Source organism: Sinohyriopsis cumingii, chromosome 2 (assembly GCF_028554795.1).
Source record: "Sinohyriopsis cumingii isolate HCF-2022 chromosome 2, ASM2855479v2, whole genome shotgun sequence".
In the NCBI taxonomy this organism is placed as follows: domain Eukaryota; kingdom Metazoa; phylum Mollusca; class Bivalvia; order Unionida; family Unionidae; genus Sinohyriopsis; species Sinohyriopsis cumingii.
This window is the reverse complement of record NC_142962.1, coordinates 16554593-16566829: the sequence shown is the minus strand read 5'-3', so window position 1 is coordinate 16566829 and position 12237 is coordinate 16554593. Positions and strand designations below refer to the sequence as shown.

At 38.9% G+C, this 12237-nt stretch overlaps 1 protein-coding gene across 2 annotated transcripts in view; it reads right to left on the bottom strand.

Moving 5' to 3' along the window:
* LOC149804381 (anaphase-promoting complex subunit 1-like) overlaps positions 1–12237 on the bottom strand; it is a 253928-nt gene that overhangs the window by 152962 nt on the left and 88729 nt on the right. For both annotated transcript variants that reach the window (XM_089939582.1, XM_089939590.1), the window contains 2 exons: positions 9700–9774; positions 8247–8438 (listed from right to left, as the gene is read on the bottom strand). In XM_089939582.1, the coding sequence (XP_089795708.1) occupies positions 8247–8438; positions 9700–9774 (267 nt within the window). The remainder of the gene's footprint in view (positions 1–8246; positions 8439–9699; positions 9775–12237) is intronic.

Below are 12237 nucleotides of genomic sequence, written 5' to 3'. Positions count from 1 at the left end.
TCACTGGACACCCCCAAATGCCCAAATCTACTCAAAGGTCAATGGATTAAAGGACCAGTTAGTGTGAAGGGTCTGGCCCCTTTATGACAGTAAATCAGCCATGCACTGAGCATGCCAGGGATATGCTGAATGCAGACCATGATCCTTAACATGGGAGCATAGGGGCATAAGGTCCCAAACTTGAAAACATAGGTCAAGTGATTTGTCCCCCAGTTTCAAAGGGTAGGCAGCAATCAATGAATTGTCTTACATGATGAAAACTATCTTATTGTACAGATGATCCTTCCAAAAATGATATTCATTCGCTATATCTTTCATTTCTAGAAACTGGATGTTTATCAGTTTCAGATTTCACTTAACCGCAATATGACTAATATCATACCACGATCAACACTGTATTGCTTGGTCTCTTGAATCCTAGGGTATCTGCATTATTCAACTAAAGTCATTATAGTATTGTGTATTAATTTATTTCCTACGTATTTAAATTTGTTTACTTTTGACCAATATTTTGGTGAATTTATCACAGTTGTGAACTTTATTATTCTGACCATGTGCTCTGACAGTTTTTTTGGTCCTCATTGATGATTATTTCTACACTCTCCCTGTATTTCTCTTATGTTTAACTAACAAGTGTTTGTTATTCTTAAACACTTTTGTTGAAGCCATTGCAGTTGAATAATGGCAAAGAAATTTTACCAAATGCAATGATTTTAAAGTCAACAAAAAGACATGCCTGACACATCTCACTTGCACAAAGTGTCTGCATGACCAATGTGGTAAGAAGGGATCTGGTCCAAGATTTTGCAGACAAGCCAAAAGTGCCAAGAGAGACATGTAAAGTTTCAGCTAAATCTTCACCTGCAGATATCATCAATTCATTATTGTTATCAGAGAAGAGTTTATACTTCATGTAGAAAACTGAGCCATTCTTTCCTCAAAGACTTATCATAGTCGAGGCTGAATGCTTATGAATTTCATATTACCTATTCTTCTAACATTAATGTGATTGGATTTGAAAATTTTGTTTTTCTGACAGTTACTATTAAACCATCCAACACCTTTCCTTAAATATGAGTACCCAGCTGATGTACCCCTGTATCGCTCCACTTAATCTTGCACACATATATTAGTTGGGTAACCACCTAGTGGTGGTCAAGGAAAGGAAATGTGGTCAAGGGAAGGGGTCATGGAAAGGAAATGGGTAAGAGTTTCTTCCTGCGATCTTTTCAGTTTTATAGACAGAAAAGGTGATTTTTTTTCTTTCTGGGATTGCTAGATTTGACAGCATGGAGAGTTTATTTCCTAATTTTACTATGAAAGAAGAATATAATCTTTCTTCTTTTGATTTAGATAGAACTGTAAAATTCTAACCAGGAAAACAAGTCTATCTTGATCATTCCCAACAGAGATACAACTTAGACTGGATATTTTAACAGGAACTGGAGTAAGTGTAGCTAGGTTATTCCAAGCTAGAAATCCAAGTTGGCAAAGAAGAGGAAATGAACCATAATTACCTCGAAAGTGTAAATAATCCTTTTACAATGAGAAAGTAACAATTTCAATCCTTTTCATTGCCAATGCTAGAGACAGAAGAAAGCTAAATTTAATTGTTCATACAGAGGTTTAGATGATGACAGCACATGAGAGGTTGCATCTCTGCACTGAAGAGCAAATGACTGGTCTGTGGAGCTCAAAGAATCTGATCAGTTCTAACCAAATTGTGGTTTTGACCTTGTAGTAAGCCCACTGAGAACTTTTGAGTATTCAAGAGTATGGTTCTATAGCTCATGTGGTCAATACTGAACAGTCATTTTCCCCTAAGAAAAATATAAGAAAATCTGCAACTGCAGGTCAAGGATGGCAGAGAGGATCAAAGCATGTCCCACTGCACCTATTATAGAAAATTCTCCACTTGGCATCATGAACCTTGGAAGCTGATTATCTAACCTGGGCAATGCATTTAGCAACCTTGCATGAAAACTGATCAATGAGGCATGAAGGTAGAGTATTTGTGCAGGAGGGATCCTCTGGGATACCCCAGGATAGCTGACCAATATGTTGAGGAGATACCTGAACCATGACTACTGGAACAACATGAGAAATATCAGGATGAGCCATCTTGGAAGTCCTGACCAAGTGAAAAAACTGAGGAATTATTCTAAAATGTGGGAAGGTGCAGGCATAGTCGCTCGAACCTAATACTTAATGTGTCCACTGAAGCGACACAAAGAGGAATCTTGCTGTTAATCATTCTCATTGTTAATATGTCTATCATTGTCCTTCCCCACAGATGAAAAGTAACTCTGCTACCAAATGACAGCATTCTGCAAGGAATGCTTGCCCCTGTCTGGACAAGATGTCCACCAGAATATTTCTGTTCCCCATAATGTGGAAGACTCTAAAAGTGATCTCTGAAGCTGTCCAGTGAAGGATGTTCCAAACATCGATGCAGTGAGAAGGCATGTAAGTGCCCTTTGACATCTGAGGTGCACTATGAATGCTGTGTTGTCCAAAGCAACCATGACACACAGTTGTCCTGAGGCACCCTTAAAATGTGAGAAAAATAGTCAACATTTTTAGATTGCTGATGTGAAGGTTTGTTGGTGAAATCACCAGCCTGAGTTTAAGGCATCAATGATGAGGGAGTGAGGTTCCAAAGCATGAAGCAGAACTCCTGTCAGAAACCTGTACTGATCATTCCGTCAAATTAGATAGTGTTAAAATTTGGATCTTAAGGAAATCTGAGCAGGGGTCCTTGTGAGTTCTCCAGTTTGATTGAAGCAAGAACTGGAGGTTGTATATGAAACCTTCCGATGGGTACTAAGTCTATTGCTATATTCAGTGTCTTCAAGGAAGAAACGTGGTGATAGGCAGTCAAGGGAGTCACATAGCTGCCAACCCTCCAGGCTCGCAATTAGTGAAAACAGGGATAAAAATTAGTGAATTTTGACATGAATTCATGAAGCAATCATTGAGTCCAGGAATATTTGTCGGAACAAATGTTTAGCATGATATCCAGCTGATAAAGGCAGATTGTGTTCAACAAGAAAAGTCACAAACAATGCTTCAGCGTTGGTGGCTTGCAGGTCTTCTGTCAATGGCTTAATATATTACATAGCTTAAATCTGCTGCGAGTTCTTAATTTTTCCAGCCTCTATGTGCTTTTTGCTACCAATGTGCTTCTTCACATCGTCTCTGCCACCATGCCCAATGCTAAAATCTGTGGCACACTGTGTGCAAAAAGCATGATGTATATCGATATATTGGCTGAATGCACATCGAATGTTTGATATATTCCAAACTAAACTTCACTTTTTGTGCAATACATTTCTTTTTACTTGGTGGTGAAGATATTTTCAATATGTGATGCTGGATGCTAATTCAAATCAGTGTTGGTGGTGCATGCACAGAGCAAAATTCTGGTTAGGTCCCAGTTTCTCTCACAAGCATTTATAAAACTACTCTTTTACATATAGATTAAATATACTAAAATGCTTGCTACCAGGCCAACTGTACCAATCAGCTATAGTTCCACCAATATCGTGACCAGCAGTATTGGACCATTTTGGCAACTGTCAATATCACAATTAGCGCTAAACAGAAAATCAGATATTTTATTAAAGATTTAAAATAATTGAGAATTAGGGAATTTGTTATTTTTTTTGTGCATGCGGCATGAATCTGTTCATCGCTGAAAAAGTTATGGAATTCATGCAAAAATCGTGAGAGTTGGCAGCTATGGAGTCATCCCATCTAGTCTTGCTATGACAGCATGTATTTGTGAGATTCAGTCAAACAGAACATGGATTATTCCTTGATAGGGACAGAAAATTCCTCCAGACATGAATAAAATTGTGAGAAAGGATCAAATCCAACTTCTCCTGATTGGATAATTAGGCCCTGACAATAACTGTCTCCCAACAGAGACAGATCCTTTAGAAGGGCATGTCATTGAAGTGGTAAGGGATTTGCACCCCTATGGACTTCAACAAGCTGCAATTACACCCATCACGCCGATGAATGCACTGGGAGTGTAAGCCAGATAGAAAGGAAGAGCCTAGAAATGTGTTCAATTAAGAAAGATCAATGACGAGTCAAAACCATCACCAAATTTGTAGACCTAGAAAAGACTTGAGAATAAAATCCCAAACTGTGTCATACCTCAAAAGTGTGTACACATCTTCCCAAAGAGATACCAGTTAGGACTGATAGAACTAAATGGGGATCCCTGAAAGAGACAGAGGGTCACTGAATCAAAGACAGTAACTGTCCATTATTGTGGAAAGTACTGGTGCATTCTCCAAGGTCCAACCAAGCCTATTATAAAAGGCTTACTCAAGCACCTACTAGAACAATAAAACACCTGGCAGAAGAAGACTGACTCCCTAGGGATGATTGCTTTCCTGCTAAAGAAGGGAGGAGAAGTCTGTAAACTTCCTCTCTTGCAACCTCATCATAAGAAAAATGGGTGAAAAAGAATTTTACAATGGGCCGACAGTCCTGTTGGTTACCCTGTCTGGACTATCCCCCAATGAGGGCATATTTTTGATGGTTTAAAAAGATCTGATACTGTGACAAGGGAGCTATGTTTCTGATACCTCAAGTCCTGTAAGGCCACTGTAGGGATTAGCCCTCTAAATAATGTTTCTGCATCCAAAGTAGTCACCTGCAAAGGCTTTTGCTGTGCTCCAGGAAAACCCTGGATGTCTCCAAGGAGGTATCCCAACAGAGTTGAAGGAATTCTGCAGAGTATGCCATGGACATCAGCATGTTTGATTCTTTTGGCAATGGCCTCTATCAATCTCTGAAGGAAGCAGTTTAAAAGAAATTAGCATACATGACTTAGGTAACTAGTGTACAAGCATTTTTGTTTCAAAGCCTCAAGAACCTGGACAGGGAGACAGGCCCAATTTCATGCTGAAATCCCTGCCTCAGAAGCACTGGAGCCCAAGACAAGTAGCTTAAAGCGCCAAGCGAGTGAATGGCAGATGTAAGCAGGGGCTAAAGTATATAGGACAAGATAGACCATCCTTTCTGCTGTATAGTCTCATTTTGGCCTCCAGACAACTTGTGTCATCATCTCCTACACCTGAGAGCATAATATGTCTGAAACTGAGAAGGAAACTAAATTCTGATGTTTTGAAAAAATTATTGAAAAAGAGGTAGCAAGGTTCATTTGATGCCTTATCTAGAGTCCACGCTTCCAACTCCATCATGTGACACATAGGATGGGATGAAGTAGACCCAAAAAATGAGAAGGACCTATATGACAGGTTCTTCTGGGGCCTCATCTGTGGACACAAATCTTCATTATAAGGACAAGATAGGACTCCAGGCAGAAGAGAATTTTATGACTGGTGATCTGTTATTTCATCTCCATTCATGGGGATGGGGAGAAAGGGACTAACCCATTGATCCTGTCTCCATGGAATATGAAATTGATGGTTTTCTCTCGACATGGGAGGCAGTGAGTGGCAATCCCTCTTCCCTTTTCACTATAATGAGGTCAGAGGGGGCTGGGATGATCTTTGGCATGCCCAGTCTGCCAATCCATGATGGCCAACTCACCACCAGCTGTTGTGAGTTCCAAACCCCACATAGGAATTAAGCTGGAACTTCATGAAGGGAAACGTGCTGACCTGATTTCTTCCCTCAAACAGGTCATCAAACCACTAAGACCATTCCCCAAAAGAATTTAATGGAAACAGTGAGAAAGAGAGTTACTGAACTGATTCCATTCTCAAGACCAATGATCAAAACCCAGTATCCAGCATGAAGAGTAGTAGTGTCAGTCAATCAGTGATCAGCGATCGACATTCAGCAGTTGGTGATTGGTAACCAAAGAACCAAAACAGAACATCAGCACTAACACACCATACCTGGTCATCAGTGTCCAGTGACAGGCCGCTGCTCAGTATCTGGTGACTGTCACTTGGGATAATACCTGATGATTGGTGCCTGGTGTCATAGTAGATCTTCAATAAATTTCACTTGACACATCTCCTAGTGACCCGTGACTGATGCCTGGTATCCAGTGACAGACCTTCAATGACCGTCATTTGATATAGGTACACACAAACTGGGTGCCAGCAAGAGACATTCAATGATTGTCACCAAACACATCACCCTGTGATTCTGACCCTGTCCTCCCAGTTCCCATTGTCCCTCATGACTTGGCAGTTGGCAAATGAGATAATTATGACCATTCTTTGGGGTATGATTGGGGAACTCCAACAAATGAAATCTCCTTGACCTAAATCCAATTATACTTGAATGAGACTACAACAGCACTTCAAAGGTTTGGTGAACTAGACTCTGACAAACAAAATCTACTTGACCTAAACTAAGGCCTACTCAGAACTAAAGTGAGAAGACAACTGTGCCTCCCTTCTCATGAAAGCATAACTCACTACTGGGTGCTGATGACATCTCTACACTGTGAAAAGCCAAGAATCCCTCACTTGTTGAAACTGACATATTCCAATCATGTGGCGAATATTCACACAGTACGAAGCAGATGGTTTCCTTTCCCTGGACACCTCCCTTACAGAAGATTGCTGGGAAGTGCAGAGCAACCTTCCTGAGAATAGAGGGGGTCTTCCAGAGATAAAGAGGAAGAAGGTCCCTTTCCACTAAGTCCCATCCCTCCAATGTCCAGAGACAACAAATGAGACAGCTGTCCAAGTGTACACATGCAGTGCATGCTAAGCACAAGGAAGTGTGTGTTCCACAGTCTTTTTGGCGACTGCATTTATCCACATCCTGCAGCATTATTGAATGCTAAAAGGAAATACAAAGACACAATAAACAGACACAGCAATTGGGTAGGAAATACTCCAATACTAGTTACTAATAATTAAAAAAAATAAAGAAATACCTCTTTGCCAACAAGATACTCAAAACTCTCAAATTCAATGAAAAGGGAAACAGACACATGAAAAGATAGGAAGGACTGGGAAGAAAACAACAAATACAAGAAAAGATGAAATTTAAGCTAGAAATGGCAAATGACGGCTTAAATGATGAAATGAAGAGTGCCCAAAAGACACACAGAAATGCACTGCGTTGAAGGAAAAGAAAGAAGATAGTCCAAAAGTCAAAAGTAGACTAAGGTATCATACTGGGATCTTATTTTTTAAATTCTAGATCTCAAATTACTAACTGGAGGGGTGTGTGTGTGATATAGATTTTTAAACGAAGCTTAAACAAATTTTCAGTCATACTGCTACAATGTCTGCAATGTGACAGTTTATAGTGATGTCTAGCACTGGGGAATAATGACACAGACATATAACATGATGTCCCACCCAGTAACATTATCTTGACACCAGGCCAACCAGTCCTAACACTAACCTCTTATTGCTGAGTACCAAGTGAGACAGCTGTTAGTACCATTTTTATAAGTCTTTGGTATGACTCAACTGGGGATTCGAACCTGCGACCTCCCCCATCCAAGGTGGACGCTCTATCTGGAGGGAATCATCACCTTGGACTGGGAAAATAGCAACCTAAATTGTGAGAAAGGTTATTGAAAATTATGTTGTTTCTAAATTCTAAGCCCAAGTTCAAAGTTTGTTCTCATAAATTTGGAAAACACTTTTCCAAAATTTAATATGAAGATCACAATTTCTGGGTATAAACGTCTGCTACTGAATATGTGAATTAGCAGTAATGTAAATCAGTTAAGTATTTGAAGTAATAAAGAATGACTTGCAAGTTTTTTTCCCTGGCAGCAATTTGATTTTTCCTAACAAAGCTCTGGACAAGCTATTCTTATGGAAGAAATTATAAACTAGAATGTCATATGCTAAACATGAGGAACATACACAAAAGTTACATTTCTGAAAACAAAGTTATGTAAGCTTTGTGTTAGCATAAAACATTAGATAATAAATACATAGGGTAAATGAAAATGTGTCATCACTATGATGATGAGACTTTCAAAAGAATACAAAACCTTTCCGATATTAAATGTCCCTTTTTGTAGAACCTGCTAAGAACTATAACAATGAGGTTAATGTAGGTTGTCTACAGATCGACAGACGTATGTCAAAGTGATTGATATTTCAAATTTCAACTGGTATGACACAAATGTCTACCTTTCTGACGAAAGATGAGAATATCAGTGTCACTATTTCCACCAGCAAAAATAGTCTATTTTGTGATATAGGTAGGCTAATAATGGGATGATTAACGCATCGTCAGCCTTAAAAATAAATATTTTACCTCATTAAATATTTTACCTCATAAACTAGATGTAGAGCCATGAATGCAGAGGGTACATGAGTAAAGAGCATAGCTGTGGAATTAATGGAGCAAGGTTTTGAGTAATTTATGCTGTCCAACACATCGTCACTGGAAGCCAGGCCAAGGAAACCGTCCATAGAACTACTACCCATCTTGTGATGCTCAGAGTTTAACATCGTCTCCCAATCCTGCAAATTCATAAGAACTGAATTACATATTTAAAGAACTCATGAAACAATGACACTTAATACTGATTCCACACTAAGCATAAACAGCCTTAGCAACATGAAAGCGGCTTATGCTTGGTGAGTAGTTCATTTTCATGTTGATACATTTAATGAGTAGCATCATAACTAGTTGAAAAATAAAACACACACACACACACAGACACAGTGGATATTTCCAAAACAATTGTATTTAGTACTACAACTATTATACTTCAGATGGTTTCTTTTAATATTTAGGTAGTGTCCTATATACTTCTACCCACAAACCAAAGTTAATCCACATTATGTTTCTTGAAATCATTTTTTAAACATATTCCTAAATTATGTTTCTTTAAATCATTTTTTAAACATATTCCTAGATTATGTTTCTTTAAATCATTGTTTAAACATATTCCTGAATTATGTTTCTTTAAATCTTTGTTTAAACATATTCCTATGATTTATCAACAAGACCTTCCTGCATTGAGATTAGTTAACTCCGGATATGTTGACACCGCAATGTAATTCTCAAATACAGGAAGAATGTTGCTTAGTCAGATTACCTTTAAGGATTCCTTAAAACTGTCACCACTGACTCAAAGAGAATGTTTTTATAAGAATACTTGTAATCAACACATAAAATTGACCATTCAGCTGTGTCCAACAACTTACATACACCTAACACTTAATAATAGTAGCAGTATTACATGCAGTAGGGTTTAATGACATCAGTACAATATTTGCTATATGGGACTGCAAAATGGTTTTCTTAAAAAATCTGGGCATATAAAGACTTCCAAGCATATATAAATATCAACCAATAAAATGGCAATGGTTACAAGGGAAAGATTTTAAACTTTGTAAAAGGTACATAAAATAAAACATAAAATAAAATCATACATTCCATCAACTGACCAATCCAGCTGCTAGCAAGATGTGAATCATTATTTAATTGCATAGTGACTGGAAGCATTTCATCAGATGGACTAGACTGTGTGACAACAATCAATAATGTAGTTTTCACTATGTAACATATAAAATGTCTGGTCTGTGTGACTGAAATTTTGTGTTCACTTTTATAAAATTTTAACCATGTGCTTACAAATCCACTCTTGTTCACTAGAACATTATTCAGAACTACAAATACCCAATTCAAATTAATAAGTTCCTCAAATGAAAAGATCAATCAATCTCCGTTTATCAGAAACATCAACTAATGCAGAGAACTTCCTGTAAAAATCACCTCTTCAGATCCCTGGTCAGAGGGTTTGGATTTCTTGGCTGACTGTACTGGCGACATTGATGTGTCACAGTCATACTGAAAAATAAATTACAAATGACGGAAGCCATTAGAAATATCTGCACTTGGCCTGATATTGCTCACCAGGCTTCTAAACCTTAAAAGTTGACCGTTTACCTAAGCAGGCGTATATAGTATTGTAAGATAACAGGTAAACTGACTCCCAAACACTTTTCTAAAACTAAAGGCCAAATAAATTTGCACAGACTTTTATGAATAATAAAAGTCATCCAATATCATGATTATACAAACCCTTAAATCCAGTTGTAAAAAATTGAAGAAAAAAAAACAATTTTGAAATAATACTTCAATCCGATCTATGACCACGTAATCTTTTTTAAATTCAGTGCCTTCTTTGATGCTGCAAGTACCATTTTTTAAGTCTTTGGTATGACTTGGCTGGGGTTCTAACCCACAAACTCCCACATCTGAGGCAGATGCTCAAACCACTAAGCCACCGGAGCGGTCCAATTTTAGTTATGTAATACAACACTACATACTACTATAACTTGGCTTTTCTTTACCAGGACTCCTGGTCCCAACCCAAGCTAATTATTTGCTCCTTCAAATTAGAGAGCCTGAAATGAAGACTCCTCAGTCACCATCAACATATGGAATATCTTCCTTTTAAGACTTGAGACTGAGAGTGCAGGAAGTAGGGCATGTTTCCAATAGTAGCAGGTAAGTAATACAAAATTAAAATCAGTATTACACACACATCCTAAACAAAAAACACAACTATATTTAATAGCTGTGAAACATTATACATTACTTCCTTCTATTGCACTGATGAATATATCAATTAGGAAGGAGGCAGATGGCCTCCACAAGTGATAATTAATTACTCACCCTTATGGTAGCAGTGTTCACTAGTGTAGGCTGGCAGAAAGATGATCCACAGTTATGTTTTAGAAAGATAAAAACCAAAGACTGTGATTGGAGGTAATAGGAAGAGAAGTTAGCATGAGTCTGTCAAAAGGCAGCTCTTATAACATCATCCAAAGAGGAGTGATTCAAGCAGTCCCATAACAATAGCCCTAACTTTATGGGCTTTAATTGTGATGGAAGAGGAAGTCATTCTTGTTGAGAAACTGAAAAGTTCTCTTGATAAGCAAGGGCAATCCACCACAAAACTGTGGCTTCAAAATTATAAGAGGAACCATTTAGATGCAGAAGATGATTCCTACTCTTCTTTCTCCCTTCATAAGGAATCAAATAAAACATGATCATAACCAGTGCAGACAAGACTGAGACTGGGACTGGGTATCTCAGTAGGCAGTGTATCTCAGTAGGCAGTGGAGCTACTGAATTTTGCTAGTTCTTAGCCAGAAACCCAGATTCACAAAGAAAAGAAACTGAATCAGTTACCAAATAGGTCATTAAACTCACGAGAAGGTTCCAAAGAGTAGTCAGGGTGTGCATGTTTCATGGCTGGTTTTCAATGTCCCAAAACCACTGCCAAGGAACAGTCCCTCAAAAAAGTCCTTTTGATGCTACATATGGCATAAGACCTCCAAAGAGCACCTCTTCAAATCGGTGCAGCCCTTAAAAGGTTCTACCTGTGTTACAGCGAGGCCTTAGACATATCCAAAGTGGCATCCCTGCAGAGGTAAAGAAACTGAACTGAGAGTGCCATAGACATGGAGATCGCATCATATGATGTCTTCACTATGGCCTCCAGCAACGCCTAAGTGCTTTTGGAGACAATGAGTCTTCCTTCAAGGGATTGAAGGAAGCCACCAAAAAGTGAGTAGCACATGAGGCAACCATCACTTGAATATAGGCCTTAAGCTCCATTTATGTTCAAGGCATTGGGGGAAGTGCCAAGCCCCAGACAATGAACTGGACCGCTGGAGGCAGAGACCAGGAGCCAGGGCATACAAAAGGAAGAACAGAGCCTGGCAAACTCAAGGCCACAGTAAAACTTGTGTGCAAGATCTCAGATCATCTCAGTGTGGGAGGTTCAGAAGATCCACATGACAGGCCCAAGAAAAAGAATCTTCTTGTCCTCCACACAAGAAGGCTTAGGACAGAAGTCTGAGGGAAGATGATAGCAAATTTCCATCACTGCCATATCAAACTTCCAACTTCCTTCTCCTCCAACACCTGAACTGTCAGGTGGAAAGGAGCAGGGTACCACATTGGAATGGAAGGAACCATTGCCACTGGCTCCTCTGAGAACTCACTGAAATCGATCCTGATGGAAAGTCCATTGTCATCATGAAAATGCTCCCATGATGCAATAAGACCATTTTTCCCAGCATCTCTTCAGCAATTCTGTTGGACAAGGTATGCGACAACAGAGCAGGTACACAGCCTATCACATCCACCCAACCTTGAAACCAAGGAAAGGACATACATGAAAATATGCTGAGAAAGAAACACTCACTTTCCAGAAAGGGCAGGGGTCACCACACCCTGTAGGGATTAAACTGGAACCAGCACAGAAGGATGTTGATCCAATCCCAGTCCCTAGTTGGG